General features: G+C 37.8%; 1 protein-coding gene and 1 long non-coding RNA gene across 2 annotated transcripts in view; both read left to right on the top strand.

Moving 5' to 3' along the window:
• The window catches only part of LOC140848399 (uncharacterized), a 77,536-nt gene extending 71,411 nt beyond the window's left edge, over positions 1-6,125 (top strand). The window contains exons 3-4 of the long non-coding RNA XR_012129213.1: positions 3,882-4,060; positions 6,041-6,125. This is a non-coding gene — a long non-coding RNA (uncharacterized lncRNA). The remainder of the gene's footprint in view (positions 1-3,881; positions 4,061-6,040) is intronic.
• A 71-nt stretch (positions 6,126-6,196) lies between these two features.
• Positions 6,197-20,717, top strand: HHLA2 (HHLA2 member of B7 family). Its single transcript, XM_073230462.1, has 6 exons — positions 6,197-6,312; positions 8,483-8,574; positions 9,564-9,830; positions 12,033-12,350; positions 14,919-15,033; positions 18,168-20,717. Exons 1-5 carry the CDS (start codon positions 6,197-6,199, stop codon positions 15,002-15,004), a joined length of 879 nt encoding a protein of 292 aa, XP_073086563.1. The 3' UTR covers positions 15,005-15,033; positions 18,168-20,717.
• The last annotated feature ends 1,957 nt before the right edge of the window (positions 20,718-22,674 follow it).

Here is a 22,674-nt window from a genome sequence, read left to right as displayed (position 1 = left end):
TTTCACAGATTGGCTCCATGCCATGGGTACTGTGGAGAGGCACTGAATTTAAAAACAATACAGAAGAGAAATAGCACCCTGGAAGCTGCTTTTCCTGAAGTAATTCATAACATGAACTGGCATGATACAACTGTTGTGAAATATTTCTGTTTAAAAAAAAAAATGAATTGACATTCTATGTGGCTCTGGTCATATCTAGGCCAGCAGTTCTGAGGCCAGGATTAGTTCTGAGTATTACTGGTGAGCAGGCTAGAGAATCTGACCTGAACACAAGCAAAGTTAGAATCATTGTCACAAGTACTGCTGATGCCTGCAGTCAGTTTGGTCTGTAGCTATTGAGATGCTATGGGTAGCTGTTCTGTTCTCTATTTTATGCTTGTAGAATGTCTTCTATTTTCTCTTCTGTCTGATTAGTCTATGCATTTGGATTTCTTTTTGCCATGTTCCATTACAGAGGTTGACTCTCTATGCCTTTCTCCTCCACATCTGGAATCTCACCAAAATGTACTAGAACAAGATGCTTCTAACATTTGAGCCCTTTTGTAAGGGTGTTGATTGCAACTTGGATAACTTCAGTTTAATCCAAGGTGGAAGATTTTTTCTGATTTTGGGGAAGAAAATAAATGTCTAAAAATAAAGCTTAGGCATAAAAATAGGGCCAAATACTCATTAACTGCCTCACTTAGCTGAAAGCTGAAATTATTTCAACAGCGCTAAATCAAGCGTTTGTATAAAAGAGGTTGAGTATGTTTTTTATTCATAGTACTTTATCTTAGATGATAAATGGGTTACTGTAATTTGTCATTTTATTCAAAAGACATGAATTAAATCATTCTCAAGGGCCTAATCTTTGGCTCATGCTCATGTTGACCCTTGAATTGGAGCACTTATATGCACAGCCTTTTGGAATGTGTGTTATAAGCTGTTCTCAAAAAGACTGAAGGGCAGGCAGGACCTGGGGCCAGAGTATGTAAGGCTTTGTAGGCTAGCATTAAGAATTTGGATCCAAGTGTGGTGGGAAGCCACTGGAGGGATTTAATTTGAAGGATGCAATAGAATGATTAATATTTTTAAAATATGACTCTTGGCTGCTGTGTTAGCAGTGGATTGTAAAGAGGCAAGAGTAGAAAAAGGGTAACTAGCCAGATAGCTATTTCTGATATGCAGGTAAGAAGTGATAGTGGCTCTGGAGTGTGATGGTAATGGTGGAATTCGAAGTACATGAATAATGGAGTTTTTTCTAATCCATTAATGAAAATGACTGGTTAATGGATTGGAAATGGGATATAAAAGAAAGGAAGAATCAAGGTTGATTTCTAAGTTTCTGGCCTAAACAACTGGGAGGATTTGTTACCAATTATTGAGATGAAGAATAGGGTAATTTTTGTTGTTTTGTCTTGCTTGGAGGGAGCAGAGAACAAATATAAAAGGAATAAGGTAGAAATAAAGGGCTAATGTTAATCCTGTTGTACCTATAAGGAATCAAAATGAATAGGTCAAATGTGCAATTGAGTGTATGACCTTGACTCAGTATATAAACTTGCCACATTCCCACCAAATATTCTCATTCAGAATCTTGGAACAGAGGCACTCATTTAGGCAGAGAGTATAGGCATATCTCGTTTGTACTTCACAGATAATACATTTTTTATAAATTGAAGTTTGGTGACAACCATATGTCAAGCAAGTCTATCAGCACTATTTTTCCAACAGCATTTGCTCACTTCATATCTGTGTCACATTTTAGCAATTCTTGTAATATTCTAAACTTTTCCATTATTATTGCATTTGTTGCATGATCTGTATTCAGTAAGCTCTGATGCTATTATTGTAATTGTTTTGGGGCACCGTGAACTGTGCCATATAAGATAGCAAACTTCATGAACATGTGTGTTCTTACTACCCCACTGACTGGCTGATCCCCCCTCTCTCTACCTCTTCTCAGGCCTCCTGTTCTTTGAGACAAACCCATATTGAAGTTAGGCCGACTCTAATGCATAAAAATAGGCCCTCTAAGTGTTCAAATGAAACATCTTTCACTTCAAATCAAAAGATATAAATGATTAAGCTTAGTGAGGAAGACATGAACAAAGCAGAGATAGGCCAAAAGCTAGGCCAAATTGTGAATGCAAAGGAAAAGTTCTTGATGCAAATTTAAAGTGCTACTCCAGTGAACACACAAATGATAAGAAAGCTAAACAGCTCATGGATTATCTGGAGAAAGTTTTAGTGGTCTGAATAGGAGATCCAATCAGCTACAACATTCTCTCAGGCCAAAGCCCAATCCAGAGCAAAGCCCTAACTGTCTCCAATTCTGTGAAGGCCAAGAGAACTTAAGAGGCTGCAAAAGAAAAGTTGGAAGCTAGCAGAGGTTGCTTCATGAGTTTAAAGGAAAGAAACTGTCTCCATAACATAAGAGTACAAGGGGAAGCAGCAAATGCTGATGAAGAAGCTACAGCAAGTTATCCAGAAGATCTCACTAAAATAGTTAATGAAGGGGTTACACTGAACAACAGATTTTCAGTGTAGACAAAACAGCCTTCTACTGGAAGAAGATGCCGCTTAGGACTTTCATGGCTAGAGAGGAGAAGTCCACGCCTGGCTTCAAAAATTTTCAAAGGACAGGCTGATTCTCTTGTTAATGATGAACGCAACTGCTGGTTTTCAGTTGAGGCCAATGCTTATTTACCATTCTTAAAATCGTAGGGCCCTTAAGGATTATGCTAAATCTTCTCTGCCTGTGCCTTATAAATAGAAAAACAAAGCCTGGATAACAGCACATCTGTTTATACATGATTTACTGAATATTTTAAGCTCACTTTTGAGGCTTGCTTAGAAAAAAAAAAAAGACTTCTTTCAAAGTATTACTGCTCCTTGACAATGCACCTGGTCATCCAAGAGCTTTGATGAGATGTAAAATGAAATGAATGTTGTTTGCATGCCTGGTAACACAACATCAATTCTGCAGCCCAGGGATCAAGGAATGATTTTGACTTTCAAATCTCAAGAAAGACATTTCATAAGGCTATGGCTGCCATAGATAGTGATTCCTCTGATGGGTCTGAACAAAGTAAATTGAAATGTTTCTGGAAAGAATTCACCATTCTTGAAGCCACTGAGAACATTTGTGATTCATAGGAAGAGGTCAAAATATCAACAAGAACAGGAGTTTAGAAGAAATTAATTCTAACCTTCATGGATGACTTAGAGGAGTACAAGACTTCAGTGGAGGATGTAACTACATACATGATGGAAATAGCAAGAGAACTAGAATTAAAAGTGGAGCCTGAAGATGTGACTGAATTGCTGCAATTTCATGATAAAACTTGAATGGGTGAGGAGTTGCTTATGATGAGCAAAAGCAGCAGTTTCTTGAGATGGAATCTATTCCTGGTGAAGGTGCTTTGAAGGCTGTTGAAATGACAAGAAAGCATTTAGAATATTACATAAACTTAGTTGATGAAGCAGAGGCAGGGTTTGAGAGGACTGGCTCCAATTTTGAAAGAAGTTGTGTGGGTAAAATTCTGTCAGACAGCATCACATGCAACAGAGACATCGTTTCTGATAAGAAGTCAGTTAATGCAGCAAGCTTCACTGTTGTCTTATTGTAAGAAATTGCCCCAGCTTACCCACCCTTAAGCAACCACCAGCCTGATCAGTCAGCAGCCATCAAGGCAAGACTATCCACAAGAAAAATTATTACAACTCACTGAAAGCTCAGATGATGGTTAGCATTTGTTTTAGCAATAAAGTTTTTTAATGAAGGCATGTCTACTCGTTTTTTTAAACATAGTGTTATTGCACGCTTAGACTACAGTATAAACATAACTTTTATATGCACTGGGAAGCAAAAAAAAATCATTTGATTTGCTTTATTGTAGCGGTCTGGAGCTGAATGTGCAATACCTCCGAGGTATGCCTGTATAGACCAAGTGTAAGGCCTGAGAACATTCTGTGTTTCCACATAAATAGGGAAAGCCCAATAAAGGATTGAGGAGCAGCAGTGAGGAATGAAAAACTAAGAGAATGTGGTGGTCAAGAAATGAAGAGAAGACCTTATGTGAGTAAAGTACCGTCCAACTATGCTGAGTGTTGTTCGGAGATTGGATAAGTTGAGGACACACAGGCCAACCATGCCCAGCGTGGAAGTTTTTGACAGCATGAAGTTCTTAGTGACACTGACCAGGGCAGTGTATGACATGGCATGCAGACAGAGGTCCAGAGTGGACTGAAGGGAGATTGTAAAGGGGAAATGGGGATGGCTATTGAGACAATTATTTCAGGAAGTTAATAGTGATGAAAAACGGGTAGATAACTAATCAAGAATCAGAGAGAGAATATTGTTTTTTTCTCAAGTTCTTAAGATAGGACATATTGGAACATTTATGCTTACAAGATCTAGTAGAACCTGATGATACAGTAGAGAGGGAATACAATTGCAGGGACAGATTTATTGAATGTAAAACAAATGTGGGAAGAAGAGCAAAAGTGAAGGGTTTTGCTTTGGATAAGATAAGGGGAAGCAGAAAGTGCACACAGCTGTTAATGGTTTGGTCGAATTGATAATAGGAAGAAGAGGGAATATCCAAATTAATTGTGACTAATGAAGCAAGAGCATCAGCTAAAAGGGAGGTGGAAAAAGGAACTTTGGAGGTTTCAAGAAAGGTGGCAAATATTGGAGTTACTATGAACAATGGGATGGTGAACTTGTAGTGGGACAATAGATATACAGTGTCCCAAAGTTACACTGAACAAGGTGGATATGAGTTAATTTTTGCTTAGAAAAAGACGTTAAATCTTGCTTGTTTTTTCAAGAACCTATACAGGTAAAAAGAATTATTATATATTTACATATGTTAATAGCAGAAAATGAGTTTAATGATTAGTTATAATCTTACCATTCAGAGATAATCATTGTGATATGTATGTTTTCATACATTATACATACAAATACACCTATATGAAGAAATTGTGATAACTAATACTATTTTACAAGTTACTGCTTTACCAAACATTTTAGCTATTGCTCTGAGAAAGATGGCAGCTATTGGAGTGATGACTTCTTTTTATCATTTCATGATAATTTTGTATTGCAAATGTTTTCCCTGCTTATTTGTATTTTAATATGTTTTTATTGCTTTTACAATTTTTATATAGACATATCTACAATAAAAAGTTTATAGTCATGTTAAAAAGGCCCTCTTCTCAGGCTGTATATTCAATTATTTTCTTCTAGTCTTTAAAATGTAAAAATGAAGCCATAAATTATTAATCTACCAGGTTTTATTTTGATCAGATGTGATGAAGGAATCTAATTTTATTTTTTAGAATAGTTTCAGTTACTCCCAAATCTCATATCCTACAACAGATTTAGAATACAACCTTGTAATAGTAGAGCTCCCAGATGATTTCTTCAAAATGTTCTTCTAGAGTTTTTAAAACTTATTATATGCTATTCCTTAAGTTATTTTTTAAAGAGTAAGAATTATCTCAATCTCATCACCAGGGAAATTAAGTTATATTTTACTTGCTTGAAGTTCATAGCATTACAAACTTTTGTAAAAGATTAGTATTGTGTGTGTATATATTTTGCCATTTGTATTTTTTCACTGTTTTTTAGTTTTTGAAACACTCTGTGAGTCAGGATTGGCTGCCTTATGATTTACACTATTATTAGACATTTAAGAATATATTTCTAGGTTATGTTTTTTATGTGTGATTATAAATAACATCACAGTTAATGTCATTGACATTAATATTTAATTGGATTTGTTTTTAGTGTATTTACAGTAAAAGCAAAAACTATTACCCAGAAGCCACTGTTGAATGTATCCCAAATCTTTATTCACTCATAGCCACTTTTCAGTACCTACTACAGAGCAGGCATTAATTTTAAGGTGAAACCTGCTCTTCAGAGTTAACATCCTTTTGTATATTTAGTGATGTGTCATGTCACTCTCTTATGTGTGGAAATATGTGTGCTTTTCAAAAAGGGACTGTGCTGTTTAAAACATGCATTGTAATCTGATGTTTTTCCTAGAGCATCAAGAGCTTTCCATTCCATTGAACCATCTTTTACAGTATCATCTTTAATAGCTGCAGAAGAATTTTTTGTGTGGAGGTACTATAGTTTATTTAATCTTTTGTAGTCAGACACTTTCTTTTCCAATTCCTGTTTGCACTCAAAATCCATAACATGCATGTTTCGCTTCTCTTTGCTAATGTAACTGATATCACCTCCACAAGACATGAAGGCCCAGGCAGCACTCTCTTTCTTCCTCATTCTCCTACTATCTCCAAGCGGATGTCAAGGTAAGTTCCTTGATAGTTATTTGTATCATTGGATGGGAACATGAGCCCACAGTGCAATTTCCTCGGTAGCCACAGCATTGTGAGCCTTTGTGAAAGATCAGGCATGAGACACGGAAGACAGACTGGAAGTCTACAGGAAGATTAACATTCATATTTATTCCTGTCTACTCTAATTAAGGCTTTCTAATCTGTTACCTATGACCAGATATAAAATCACTAGAAAGGCAAGTTTGATTGGTTGATTGATTTTGTACCCTTGGTACTTAACACTTGACAGAAAGCATTATTCACTTTGTTAGATCCTGTGACAGGCATTTTTAATTATCCAATGGAATATTAAAGGTGCTTACTAGAGCAATTAGGGAGCACTCCTTTTCTTTCCCACCTTTCCATCTCTTTCTCTCAACATAGTAGCACACCCCTCTTGCTCTTTGTACAGAAATAAACCAAATCTCTCTGAGGAAGGGAAGTGGGGCATGGTGAGAGTCAAAAGGGCCTCACAGGAGGAGACAGGGGTAAAAGAATTGTGACAGGGTCCTTGAGCCCCTGGTTCTACCAGGTCAGCGGCCTTGGCCAAAGTCTGAAGTTTACTCCATTGTCCACAAGATAGGTCCTATCCAGTTCCAGTGTCATAAAATCCATAGATAAAGCACACAGTCTACTTAAAATGTTTTGTGAATTGGTCAAAGAAGCTGTATGGAAGTGCAGTATGGGGAATATAGCCAATAATACCATTATTTTTTTGTATGTTGACAGATGGTAACTGCACTTATTGTGGGGAGCACTTAGTAATGCATGTAATTGTTGAATCACTATGTTGTACGTCTGAAGCCAATATAATATTGTATGTTAACTATATTTCAACAAAAAATGAAAAGAAGCTGAATGCTGCCTTCAATAATTATGAAATGGCTAAGTATATTTTCTTTGCAAAAAACTTGATTGTTATGAATCTATTTGCTTTTAAAAATCAACCTCTGAAGTTGAGAGTTAATATATATCTATATCTATCTATCTATCTATCTATCTATCTATCTATCTATCTATCTATCTATCTATCTATCTATCTATCTATCTATCTATCCATCCATCCATCCATCCATCCATCCATCCATCCATCCATCCATCCATCCATCCATCCATCCATCCATCCATCCATCTATCTATCTATCTATCTATCTATCTATCTATCTATCTATCTATCTATCTATCTATATATCAGGAGGAGTGGACTTTCACATTTATACCCAGAACAATGTTCCTTAACTACATTTTGATTAATTGATAGAATAGTTCTCTAAAACCAAATAAGTAAGTTACCTCATTTTCCCTTTCAGACTCCTGCCCGTGTGCTCCCTTGCCTGAGACTAATGTCCATATATTCCTAACAGATTCCTGAATCCAGTATTGTCCCCTTCATCCTCAAAATATTTCTTAAAAAGACCGAGTTAGGTTTGCTATATTCTTTAAGGTCCTGACTCCTAGACAGCTGGGTAAACTAATTTGTTATTGTTATAGTAGGTGTTAAAAGCGAATATGTTCAGGGAATAAAAATCAACAGGAGTCTTTTACATATATAACATACATAATTTCTAGTAACTGTAGCAGGCCAGGATCAGAGGAGGGATGAGACAATTGATCAAGTGGGAGCAAACTAATTTTTTTATGCTTTAGGCTATTGCCAGTTCTCATAATTACACTAAATCAAGCATATATTCTACTGAAATTGCATAAATTCTGATGGAGAGTTTCATGGCATGTTTCTAGTAATCAGATTGGCAAGGGTTCTTGATGATGGGGTCTGTTAATGATCAAGCTGCTGACCTAGGATAGTTCTAGGTAAAGTTCTGATAGAACCTTTGATAAGCACCCATCACTAATTCTCTTCATAACTGCTCTTGATTTTAGATACATTGTTTTTAGCTTCCTTCTTTCATCTTAGTACTATGAATGAGCAAACAGTCATTGGAAGACTTGATGAAGATGTAATTCTTCCTTGCACATTTGAGAGTGGACCTGAAGTTGTAATTCACTGGAAGAACCAAGATAACAAAATTTACAAATACTACAAAAACAGTGACCAATTAGAAAATCAAGATGCCAGATACAGAAACAGAACATCCCTCTTCCATAGTGAAATTCACAATGGGAATGCCTCTTTATCTCTCAGAAAATTAAGCCTTCTAGATGAAGGAATTTACGTGTGCTACGTGGGGACAGCAACTAGAAAAATCACACACAAAGTGGTACTAAAGGTGGGAGGTAAATATGTATAGAAGGTTTTATAAAATATAACAATGATATCATTCCATGTTTTTCTGAAATATCTTTTTCTTAATATGCTATGGGCTTCCTTCCAACTCAATACATATACATCTACCTCATTATTTTTATTGCATAGTATCTCATAGCATAGACATGCTATAATCAATACACCCATTCCTCCACTGGTAGGTATTCAGTTATTTCCAGTGCTTCATTATGAAAAAAAATGTTGTGATGAATATCCTTATATTTAATACCGGAAGAGGATCTGAAAGAAAAGTATCATATATAAGATTTTAATGTTATTTCCACTAGCAGTACAAGAGTATCCTTTTTGCCCTTAGTCTTATCAAAACCTAGTATTATCTTAAAAATTTCTACCAATATGAGAGCTGAAAAAAATAGTGACTTGTTAATTTAAATTACATTTTTCTGTTTGCTAATGAAGCTGATTTCAATATAGGCTTTCTTCCTGTCCATACTAACTCTATTCATTTATTTATTGAAGGAGGGTGATTTTCTAATGGATTGCTTTATCCTGTCCTTGTTTCTTCTCCCTCTGCCCCTTCAGACCTTGACTTAGAAATCTCAGAATTATGTGTAAATAAAGACTCAAAAAGACTGAATTAGTACCTGAAGAGTACAGAGTGCTGAATGAGCTCATTTATAGACTTCCACACCCCCACATTTTGGTTGCTCAGTGAGGCCTTTAGATTTCTTTCTAGAATTCTTTGAAGAAAATAGAAATTGCTAGTTGCTATGCATCCATGCATGCTCTTTTTTTTCCCCTTGTAGATAATCACACTATATCTTAAGGTTTGACAGAGTTTTTATTTTGGTTTTCCTTTTAGTAAATGCCAAGTTTTGCTCATAAAGCTTAGCTTTTCAGTTCATGGTTATTAATATAGTAAGTGTTCTGCACAGATGGCCTAAAAAGAAACCAATAATGACAGTTTCTCATTTCTGCCCATCCTTCTCCCTGATAGCTTTCATCACACCTGCAATGAAGTATGAAAAGAGGAACACAAATAGCTTCTTAATATGCAGTGTGTTAAGTGTTTATCCTCGTCCGATTATCACATGGCAAGTGGACAATATACCTACCTCTGCAAGCAGTATGGAAGAAAATGGCTCTTTGGGGCCTTTTTATGTTAACAGTAGAATAAATATTACAGGATCAAATTCATCTTATGAATGTGCTATTGAAAATTCATTGCTGGAGCAAACATGGACAGGGAGATGGACAATGAAAGGTAAGCTCCATAGGGCTCTCTGTGAACATGTGCTACACCAGAGGTTGGGAGGGAACAAGGACCAATTTTCAGGGAAAGAAAGAAAATGCATCTGCAGCAGTCGGGAGACAGAGACTGGAGTCCCAGGCCTAATGTTTACTGGCTGTTATTACCTTAAGCCATCATTGTTCCTTCTGAGCATTAGCTCCTCACTGATAAAACAGCAGTAATTCTTACCTTTCTAGGTGTTTATGAGTTGAAGGAAAACATTTGTGAAATTGAAAGTAGCAAACCTATCTGTGAATATTACTATATTTCTCTGATTCAGCCTCTACACAGGATTTTCTACCTGCATTGCACTTTTAAAAGATCAGAGAAGGAAAGAATAGTTGTCTATTAGCAGGCCACAACCTCTAAGTCTTACCAATCTTTCAACCAAACAAATATTACTTAATCAGTATTATTGCTTCTGTTTAGTCTCTTTCCATACTTTAGCCCATTAATCTTTATCAACACCTCTGTCATAGCATGAGCAGCTTTAACACTCCTTCCTCTCATTTATTTGAACAAACCCAAACTCTGATTAATCTCTATACCTATAACCTACTGTTCAAGAGAAGATTAAGGGGAAAAAAATTTAATTTGACACCGCTTATCTAATTCCAAAGGAAAATTGTCTTATATTTCACTAGAGGCAAAGCAAAATTTTTCTGTAAATCTCCATTCTATGGAGAAAATGGAGATTAGCTCTCCTTACTGGCCTTTTCTTCCCCTGAGTTTCATATTTTCAAAATGCTCACCAAGACACTAAATGATGAATTATTTGCCACCTTTACCTGACTTCAGTGTTCAAAGGATGGGCAACCCAATGCACACTTCTCATCAGCCAGGCAGCTGTGGAAATGGATGGGAAGTGGGAATGGGTTGAAAATGTTAATATTAAATTGTAAATATTTGTATGGAAAATCCTGTTTTCTCTTGTTTATTCAGAACTGAGTGTCCTGAAGCTCCAATAGTTCCTTAGGCTCCATCCAGTGTTGCCTTGTTGAAGGTCTCTTATGTGCCAAGCTTTGTTGTTCTCAAAATGTGAACTTAAAACCATGAACTCGTAATTACTCATTTCTGAATCCGCAGTATTCAGTACGAACATGTACAAATACAACTAAACCAGGAAGGTAGCATACTAAGGGAGCCATTAATTCTCTTCACTGTGGTTGGGTATGAATGGGGTGGTTACAGAATGTATGCTTAAGGAGGTTGCATAAAGATGGATTTTAAAAGTGTAGTAGGAAATTTGAGAACACAGGCATCTCGCCTTAACAAAACAAAATAAAAACCAATGTACAAAAGCCCAGGGGAGTAAATATTGCCTGAATTTGTGGAAGTGGAAGTGGTTGAGAGTGAAGCTTAAGTATCAAGAGATAAGCTGGAGAGGGAGGTAAGAACCAGACCAAATGCCTCCATCTTGGTAAGGAGCTTGCATGGTATCCTGGAGGTATAATGGGGCCAAAGAAGGATTTGAAGCATCAGAGAGACCTGGACTTGCATTGTAGATGGCTGGCTTTGGCATCACTCTCTTACAGGTGGACTCTCCCTGGTGAGTCTAGAGCCAGGGAGAACAATTCCTGATAATCCATGGAGGTATACAGAACCCCAGAACAGGAAGCACAACATGGGGCTGGATCTAGAGTGACAAGCTGAGATTGCCCCCAGACACAGTGCTCTAAAAGAACTCAGTCCAGTGGGGGATTTACCTGCACACAGTTGGAAATACACTTCTTACGTGCAGTAAAAGAAACTTTGACCAGAAAGAGATTAAAAAGGTGTTAAAACCAAAATAGTAATAGACTTCTAGAGAGCAGAGTGACAAGAGAAGAGTACACCAGCATTTGAAAGGTCACCAGAAGAACACTGAGTTAAAAAGGCTGGTACCGGTAACAACATTCTTGAGTGCCCACTGGGGGACTAGAGGAGATAAAAAACAGGTGTGTCATTTCCCTAGCTGGCCCAGTTTTAGGCCTCCTTGAAGACCTGAACTTAACCGTGGTGGCAGACTTTAAAATAGTGGTAATAAAGCTTTTCTTTTAAGAAACTCCACAATACAAATATCTAATTGCTTTTCAAAAATGTATTTTCAAATATGTTTCTAAATGTATTTGTACCTGGAAAATTTATTTGAAAATTTTATTTTCATTTATGTTTCCTTTTCTGTATTGTTATTAGATGGCCTTCATAAAATGCAAAGTGAAAATTTTTCACTTTCATGTGAATTTGTGAACAATTTTTTTCTACTAAATCAAGAGTTCATAGTCACTTGGTCCAGAGTGCAAAGTGGAACTTCCTCCATCCTGGGTTACTTTCTGAGCTCCTCACAAAATACAACCATCAATGAACCCCGACTTTCATGGAAAGGAGAGCTAATAAACCAGAGTGACTTCTCTTTGACTCTGAAGGATCTTGGCCTTTCAGACAGTGGGGAGTACTTATGCAATATTTCTTCAAGCAAATATACTTCACTCACTGTGCAAACATTGCATGTAGGTAAGTTACAAGGAGGGCTGGTTAATGGGTTTTGGCTATACTAGTGGAGATTGTGACTATCAAACAGAAGCATAAGGTTGGTATTTCAAGAATACTTTTGATTAGCATTTCTGAACATGTTATCTACAGGATACTGCTAGTCAAGATAATAGACAAACTCCATCCTTCAACCACAGGAAAGTCTTGCATTAAAAATAAAAAGGAAGAAAGAAAGAAAGACACTAAACTCCCATAAGATTTCCTTCTCAGGGTCTCTAGGCTTCATAAACCAGGAGGGAACCTATATATACAGAGACTCTGTGAGCTGAGCATCTTCAATTCCTGCTTACCGCTGTGTTTAATACATGCTTTAGGGTCTGGGGTTTGGGGAGTTGAGGTTGTAGGCACAGTGGGAAGTTAGAACTGGAGCTCTCCTGGATGCTGTGGAACATGGTCTGTGAACCTGGTGGAAACACCAAAGGACATTAAAAACACTACGTGAATGCCTGGTTCAGCTCATTTTTTACATTTACTGATAGGTAAGTGCCAAAACTCAATATTTAAAATATTTCTAGTCTTCTCTCCTTGGAATTATGGAATGTATGCTCATGAAATTGACTTTCTCGGTGGGCTGATTGAGTCCCTTACCCTTAGCTATCAATTTGACATTGTGGGAGACCATAACAGCTCTCTTTTTTATTCTTTTATTAAAGATATTTGAGTTAGTGGAACATATGTTTTAGAAATTGTGTTGTGGTTGTAGTTGTGAAAATTGGGCGGAATACAGATTTGGAGGCTTGGTGATTATATGTAGTGTGATTTGGAGATAAGAACAGAGTTGTCCTTAGGTCAAGTGGACTTCACATAGATAGAAACTTCTAGACACTGAGTGATAACACTTCTTTTGTAGAACTGTCATTTTGAGACTACTAAAAACTGGGATGCATTTGAAGTTTCTAGTTTTCACCAAATTAGGAGTGTCAATTTTATGTAAAACACAGTTAAGATTGCATCCTATTTTTTACAATGTTACCTCGTGTTGGTTTCATTTTGAAGTGTAGAAAAATAATCAGGAAGAAATGGTCTGAAGCCCAGATATGGCCCCTTTTAATAACCAGGGGTCTAATTTTCAGTTTATACAAAGTGAAGCATCAGGACCTTTCCATCTCTGACAAAGAAAAGAGGTTTTGCAGAACCTCTCATTCCCAAGCCAGCCCAGCCAGTCAAGACTGGAGGAGGGTCTACGCACACTTTCCCTCCAGGAAGAGGTCTGTAGCAGGAGCCACCCAGGCAGAAGAGAGAACACGGCATATAGTCCTAGTACCCTTGACATCACTCTTTCAAAGAAACTTGGTTTTCTATTCTGAATTGCAATTTTCTACTTGTTGCATTGCCCAAGAGATGCTACAAATTGGAAAAGGAGGCCCAAATAGGGAAACCCCATAATTCCTGGAGTCTAGGTCTGCTCAATAAAGGTTTCACTGAATTGAATGGAATTCAATAACTTGCTAAATTTTGCTGCTGAATCAATATGTGACCTTGAGCAAATCTCTTTAGATAGGAGGGTCATGTATACTGCAAGAAGCTATACCTGAAGGATTTTCTTCAGGAGGAAAAATATGCACATGAAAACACTTTAGAAACCATGTTAATATTTCTACCCAATTGTTCCCTCTTTACATGGGTATAGAATTTCAGAATGACACAGATGTGTGGAGAGATTAATATTATATGTTTGCAGAATATTATTAATTTAGAGTATGTTCATAAAAATGAACATCTGTTATATAGAGCTATTCATTTAAAAAAATAGCTATAAACATTTTTCCCCGTGAATTGGTCTTTGTGCAGTAATGCTTGCTCCACACTCTTTGGTAGAACACAGATCACAAGATTAGCAGGTTCTGACTTTTGTAACTCAGTCTCCAAGATTCTGCCTTCTGGGGTCCCCACTTCCTTCAATATTAATTACAATTCTAATTACAGTTACAATTATAACCAAGATGCTGGAAAAAGCTCAGCATCTTCCTCTAAACAAGCCCATGGCTTATACTCAGCTCTTCTCCTCTTCTCTTTATCACCATTCCTCTGGGACCCTGTCTTCTCCAAGCCAAGAGGCATTGCTCCCCCCACCCAATTCATCCCCCAGGGAGAAGGCTGGACTGAGGCTAGTTTGTTCAGATTACTCCTTCGTAGAAGTGTGTTAATTCTCTTATTAGAATATGAATCAATAGAAACATAAATTGCATAACACACTCACTGCCTCTCAAGTTTTCAGACTCTTTCTCCCTCAATTCCCACCCCTCTAAGCCCCAAATTGGTTAATATTACAATTTTTGCAGGTTCCCACGATGGAGACATTGAGGCTGAGAGGTACTGACATACATGAAAAAAAAATTCTCTGGTTCAGACAGAGCCTTATCTTTAATGGGTCTTTTCATTATCAAAAGTGTTTCCACTATTACGAAATTTACTCTCCCTGAAATGCAGAAATAACAGGTTTTTTAAATCATAAATATATTCTACCCACCCACGTGTTTTATTTTTTGGTAATTTTCTTTCAGCTTATAGACTTTTTGTTTTATTTAGGACTGAGTCAAAGGACACTTGTCCGGATAATTATTCTGTCTTTGCATTTGGTGGCTTTGGTTTTGCTGGTAATTTGCATAATCTAAATCGAGATGACACATTTACTGCAACACAGGTAATATATCATTGGGGATTGGGGTTCTGTACTTGGGTGTTCAGGCAGAGGTATATCAAAGATAACATGGGTAAACAGATTAGAATTTTCTGGAGAATCATTTGTAAAATTATCAGAAATCTTTTTAAATGCTCTCAAATTTCCACCTAACACTTATACTTCTAGAAATTTATCCTGAGTTAGAGAGATCCAGCATGCTCCATACAAGTAAATCCATTGTGGCACTCTGCCATTTCTTCCAGTCATCCTATTTCAGTAACACACAGGAAATTGATTAAATTAATTGAAAACCACATTATTTAAATTGTTTAAGTTAATTGAAAATTACATTATTTTCTACTAAGGAAAAGAAACAAATTTAAATCTGGCAGTAAAATAATACACAGGATGATCCACATTTTCTTGCATTGAAAAATAGCTGCTGCAGAGAAATAAGTTTTGAAGAGGTTGTCCCCTATGTCTGGACTTTAGGAGTCTTCAGGCTCTGTTTTCCCTTTGAGCTATTTCTAAAATTTCTACTTCTGAAAAGAACATTGTCTTTTATAGGTTATTTTACTTCAATCCTGTTACATTAAAAATAAAAACCTTTTTCTACACTTTCTGCAACAAGCCTGTGTTACTTATAGTAATTTAATTATTGTAATTTAAAATGATATGATTAAGATACCATGGACACAGGACTTCTTAAAAGACTTAGATCTAGGAAAAACTTAAATCTACTTCTTTATTTTACAGATCAGGAACCTGGAATCCAGAAAGTTAACTCAAATGCTAAGTAGACATCTGAAACAGACTCATTGTATACCGCCTTAGATGACTTGGCTAACTAGCAGTAGAGGTAGATCTAGGCCCCACAAAGCTCTCTCTGTTATCCCATAATCTCTCTGGAAGGTTCTAAGTGTCCTGGGAGTTTGAGATCCATCCCACTTCCCTTCCACTGGTTGATATTTGCCTATTGTCTCTGCTGAAACTAAGGGATATGGTCACAGCAGACAGTTATTCAAGGTAAGATATTAAGTGTGACAGTGAGCAAGAGTTTCACCAATTCTTGCCTTGTGAGTGTTTTACTAATAGGCAAGCTAGTCCCTTTATCTGCTACTCCTGTCTCTAGCTGGTCAGAAGTTAAAAAAAAGGGAAAGTCACAGGTAGTTTAATTTGCCCCCCAAGTGCAATCCCTGACCTAATACAATGAAACTTATAATTGGATTATGTTTACATTATAGGGGAGAGGGGCATTACATACTACTCAAGAATGAGTTTAATTTCTCTGATGGAAGTGCACAAAAGGTCCGAACAGAGAACACCTGACATATGCAAAACTCTACAAAGGGGAACACAGAAGATGGTGTTTTCCCCCAGAGCTGGGAGCAGCTGATTTGCTAGCAAATCTGAACTTGAAGGGACAAAGAAAGGGAGAATTTTCCAGAATCTGGAAGGCTGGATCAGCTGCCTTTTAAGATGAGTGACCTTCCTTTGAAGGACACAGTGAGACCAAGATGACCTTACAGGGAAGGAGCTGGAAGAATACACCTGGTTTTGTTCTTCCTTCTGATCCCCACCCCAAGTGGAACCCATCCAGGTCAGCTTCCCAGGGCAGAGAGCAGGATGGATTCTATTGCTGGAGAAGCAGTCGGCAGATGTCAGCAAAAACAATGTCAGGGTACTGGCCACCTCTTAAAAACAGAATGTTCTGCAGTTAGACAGGCTGAAAATATATTTCAGGTTGCTATTTTAAAAGTCACAAAATCTTGCTACCTCCAGGTCCCTCACTGTAGTTTCACATGACTGTGTTTCTTACGTTTTCTTTTTAAATTCCCTTTTCTATAACTGTGCTTTAAAATGCTCATTGTCTAGGATAAGTATAAATTATCCTAGACTTTAGGAGGATCCAGAAGGAAAGCCATCTTGGAGAAGTGACCTTGTGCCCCTTCATCCTTAATCATCACTCTCTACTCATGCAACTCCTCCGTGGCTATAATTTTCCATTGTTAACAGTTGGTAGGAATCAGGCTAACAATCCTAAAAAGCCAGGAATTCCTAGCCTGCTTGAATTTCTTTTATCCCCACTTTGAAGCAACTGAATCAGCCATAGAATTTACTGCTGCTTATAGCTGATGAAGTTTTTCTACCCTAGAGGCATTTTTAACACTGTTTGTTGGAAGAAACATATGAAAGGGGAGAACTAAGGTGATTTTAATAACATAATTCTACTGAGGCAGGAAAAAGGGAAAATTGGAGGATTTGCAAAGAGACTTTCTAAAATTTCTATTTTTTCCTGTAAAAAACTGTTTCATCTACTGATGGGCGAGCCAACAATGCAGAAGAATACACAGTAAGGCATTTCTTTTATCAAACCATTTATAGTGTAAGAAAGCTACTGTAAAAGATAATTAAAGTTTTGATTGGCTACTGTAAAAGATAATTAAAGTTTTGATTGATTCACATATCACCGTGCAAGACTTTTATAAAGGCAAAAAAGGCAAAAGGGATTGAAGAATAATATAACAGAAAAAATATAATTAGGCTTTTCCCCATGTCTATAATTAAGCAGGCTCTACTTGCTTGAATAAATGGTTGCTCTTCTCATCTCCTATTGTTATTTGCAGAGGAGATCTCAAATGGCATTATGCATATGATGGTGCACCAATGTACTTACTCCTCTGATAGAAATAGGGGATTCCATAGAAACAGAGAGACATACAAAGTAGAGAGAAGCAGACTGCAGTTTCTGCCAAATTCAGACTGCCGTCCTTCCATACTTTTCCAGCCACTTTTAGATTCTGTGGGGACTTATAATTCACTTAAGAATTATAGTTTGATTGTATAAGCTTTATTTGCTGCACAACTTTTTTAAATTTGTGAGTTCCATTAATCATAATATAAAAGCAAAGAGTAGGGTAAATTTGTTTTTCTACTGTTAAAAACTCAGGAGCATCTAGCTGGAAGATTAAAACTGATTAGACCCAGATGTCACAACTAGTCTCATGGATCTCGGATTACAGATGCAAACCAAAGCTTAAAGCTCCCCCTCTCCAAAACCAGGCCAAAACACTACCATCATTAAATGCTTAAGGTAAAAATGGTTATTCTGACATGAACAACAGCCACTTAGAGTCCCTATGTCTTGATTCTAGGCATTCTCAGCATAACCAGCCAGTACAGTAAATGAAGACAGGACTGTCAACACACCACAAGCACCCGTACTATCCAATGACTTCACCTCCTCTTTCCTCACTGCAATTACACCAATGGCTTGACATAACTTGACAATTCTACCATTGCAAAAATTTGGAACCAACTTTTTTCCAGTATCCCATTCACTCTTCAAGCCCAAAGCATCATTCTCTGGCCCCCTACCTGTAAAAAGACTGTACATGCCTGGATGCCTGCATTCCTACTTCAGCCAGCCCAGGAAGCTACAATGATGTTCCCACCAAGAACTTAGAAGAAGTGCATCACTAAGAGCTAGTTCAACATCTGATCAGCCGATGATGGGTGAGAAAGCAGAAGAAGACGATTAATTGCTGAGACATTCTTTTCTGTGAATGGTCAATATCAGTTTAACCAAGTAGATTTGGTATGATGAGTCTTAGGGACCCAGTCAGTAAGAATGACAGTATCTCCAAGCCTGCCTAAGGCAAAGGGTTCTATCAAGTTAAGAACTGACACCTCTCAACCCCAGGTGCATAGCTGAGTGACCCTAGCCATGAAAATAATTTGGTTCACCCTTCTGGCTTAGTTGTCATATTGATTCTCATCCTTATAAATAAATTTGATTTCCATGAAAATTTTTATGCAAGGAGAGAATAGATAGCCCCGCTGACTTGATGATGAGTTCCACTTAATTTTAATCATCAATTTATAAGAAAGAAAAATCCAACCAGGATTTTTGAGACTTAGTCAATCAAGTCTCACCTCTTTAGTTTACAGGAGAAAACCAATCCTGATTTGTGTGTGAATGCCACACTTTGTCCAATTTTCCCTATCAACTGGCCTTAACTTCACAATCTCATACCTTGTACAGTTTTGTTAACTCTAAGTATTTGCCACAATATTGTGGCAGATATTCATCATTCACTGTAAAGTTCATCATAAACTGTAAAGTATGCCATCGTAAAGAAAAAAAAGGACCACAGGACACTGTGAAGAGAAAATGCTCAGAACTGCTGTAGTCTTCTTACAACAATGAGAGGGACAAATTCAAAGATCAAAGCCAGTACACTGAGGATAGCAGACAGGAACAAGCCTGGGTCTTTCAACATGGCTGAGTTCCTGAATTAGTCTTAGAGCCACCTGCATGAATCAGGATTGGATCAGAGAGGCAGACTGCTGAGAATGACAGAGAATAAGGATTTATTGTAGAGATTTAACCTTACACAACTGTGGGCCCAGGTGAAGTCTATGGCAAGCTGTCCCCTCTGCATCTGGTGCAGGACCTGAAGTTGCTGCAGGTCAGCAGTACCAGCGGTCAGGGAGGGGAGTGGAACACAGAGTGACCTGGAACCCATAAGAATGGGACAAACATATATGGTCAATAAATGCACGATAAAGGAGCTATGAACATACAATGGAGAAATGACAGCCTCTTCAACAACTGGTGTTGGCAACACTGGACAGCTACATGTAAAAGAATGAAACTGGATTATTGTCTAACTCCATACACAAAAGTAAACTCAAAATGGATCATAGACTGAATGTAAGTCATGAAACCATAAAACTCTTAGAAGAAAACATAGGCAAAAATCTCTTGAATATAAACATGAGCAATTTTTTTCCTGGACACATCTCCTCAGGCAAGGGAAACAAACGCAAAAATGAACAAATGAGACTATATCAAACTACAATGTTTCTGTACAGCAAAGGACACCATCTGTAGAACGAAAAAGCATCCTACAATATGGGAGAATATATTCATGAATGACATATCCAATAAGGGGTTGACATCCAAAATACATAAAGAACTCATGCCTCAACACCCAAAAAGAAAATAACCCAATTAAAAAATGGGCAGAGGATATGAACAGACACTTCTCCAAAGAAGAAATGCCCAATAGACACATGAAAAGATGCTCCACATCGCTAATCATCAAGGAAATGCAAATTAAAACCAAAATTATATATCATCTCACACCAGGTAGAATGGTCAACATTGAAAAAACTAGGAACAACAAATGATGGCAAAGATGTGGAGAAAGGAGAACCCTCCTATGCTGCTGGTGGGAATGTAAATTAGTTCAACCATTGTGGAAAGCAATATGGAGGTTCCTCAAAAAAGTAAAAATAGAAATACCATTTGACCCAGGAATTCCACTCCTAGGAATTCACCTGAGAAAAACAATATCACAGATTCAAAATGATGTATACACCCATATGTTTATCACAGCACTATTTACGATAGCGAATACATAGAAGCAACCTAAGTGTTCATTAATAGATGGATGGATAAAGGAGATGTGGTACATATACACAATGGAATATTATTCAGCCATAAGAAGAAAACAAATCCTACTATTTGCAACAACATGGATGGAGCTAGAGGGTATTAAGCTCAGTGAAATAAGCCAGGCAGAGAAAGACAAGTACCAGATGATTTCACTCATTTGTTGAGTTAACAATGAAGCAAGGACTGAAGGAATAAAACAGAAGCAGAACCACAGACTCCAAGAAGGGACTAACGGTTACCAAAGGGAAAGGAGTTGGGGAAGGTGGGTGGGGAGGGAGGGAGAAGAGGATTAAGGGGCATTATGATCACATATAATGTAGGGGGGTCACGGGGAAGGCAGTATAACACAGAGAAAAGCAGTGACTCTATAGCATCTTACTATGCTGATGGACAGTGATTATAATGGGGTGGGTGTGGGGGACTTGATAATTTGGGTGAATGTAGTAACCACATGTTTTTCCTGTGAAACCATAAGATTGTATATCAATGATACCTTAATAAAAAAAAAAGGGAACCTGTGCCTACTGGGCTTCCACAATCAATGCCATGAGTGACTTGCCAGAGTTGCTGCTCACATGCCTGGCCAGGACCCTAAAACTAACAGGGGCTGGAGAGCTGTGGGTCCGGAGAGCTATTGGTGGTCTCTACTAGCTCACCTCTTTGGCCTGGGATAATATTTACCAGCTGTCAGTGTCTTGGGCCATATGATGACCTTATGAGCATAAAATAAACAGCTACTCCATCACTTCTGCCTCTCAAATCTGGTGAAAATTTCCCTTGCAACCAGTGCTGATACACAGCCACAGGGAGAACGGAATCCTGGGACACATGTCCCCAGCTTAGCTCAGCGGACACCTCCACACAGGCATACCACCTGTCATCTCTGAGCTGGGCGGCTTCTGTGAGAAGTCGCTTCAGAGTTTAAAGCATGTAGCCTACATGTGTGTTGATTTAGGAGGGTTTTACCTACAAGTTCAAAGTGCTTAACTGGCTATTTGTAAATAACACTGGTAAGAGTTTAACTTCCACCATGAGAGGCTAAAAATTATAAACTCATAGATAGAGGGATGAGTCAAGCAACGTTCACTAACTTCAGGAATAATCATTTACCAACATACCCTAGTTCCCATGGACCATAACTGGTCTAAGGATGATTTCTATGAATATTACTCACTAAGAGGCAATATAGACAAAAGAACAAGAATGAATTTATTTTTTTAACTTCAGAATTTAAAGATTCTTGTACCAATTTAATCTTTCATGTGAAATGTTTACTTGTATTTGAGAATCAAAAAGTCCCATTAACCTTGGAAGCAAGGATTTTCCTTTTATTACATTTCCCTAATCACCTAGTTTAAACTGTTTTCATACCACATAAACATGTTCTTTTGTAATGTTTGTTTCAAGTGCAACTTAAGGTTTTTGCTGTTAAATGTGTGTAGCTCCTTGTGTGCCTCCAGCCACTGTCCTTCATTAACAAAGACTGCTTATTCTTCAGGAACCTAAAAAACAGAGTATCAGTGTGTTTTGTCAGGGTCCCATGACTCTCACCAGTGCAACACATGCCCAGAACCAAGCCCAGCCCTTTCCAGAGGTAAGCAGGCCTCAGCCAACTCTTCATTAGCTTCAAAGGGAGCCAGGGAATTGAGGCAATTATATACATTACAGAAAGCAGACACCAGTAATTCATCCCAAGGGCAAGCTCGGTCACTCTTAAACGTCTCCCTGCCTTGCCTTGCCAGCAAAGGCAGCGCCCTCTATAGAAGACCCCCTGGAGGGAACGACTCTGTAGCCACATCGCCAATTTACTCCACAGCCCTGAAACACAACTTTGTCAGAAAACCTTTTCCTTTGGTTTATGACAGTTGAGAGATTTTCAGGCCTTCCTTTTGTGAATGGGAAACAATTAGTCATTGCACTGCCAGGGATAGTTTTCCTATTTACCTTTGGCCTCTCAGAAGCAATTTCTGCTTCACTCATTTTATTCTTTGTTGGAAATAATGGTGACCAAGTTGAATGTACTACATATGTTTTGGAGGCCTTTCCACCTCCTGCAGCTGAGTGCAATCACAACACTTATGAGGCATGTCCCTAACAAATCTGTTAAATGGGGTTGCAGGGCAGGCTCTGCACAGAACCCAAATCCAATGCCATAACCTTCCTCAATCTGAGGCCACAGTTCAGCCATGTAACTGGAC

This window comes from Manis javanica, chromosome 3, assembly GCF_040802235.1.
Source record: "Manis javanica isolate MJ-LG chromosome 3, MJ_LKY, whole genome shotgun sequence".
Taxonomy (NCBI): Eukaryota; Metazoa; Chordata; class Mammalia; order Pholidota; family Manidae; genus Manis; species Manis javanica.
The sequence above is the reverse complement of the archived record's forward strand: the minus strand, read 5'-3'. Positions and strand labels throughout refer to the sequence as shown.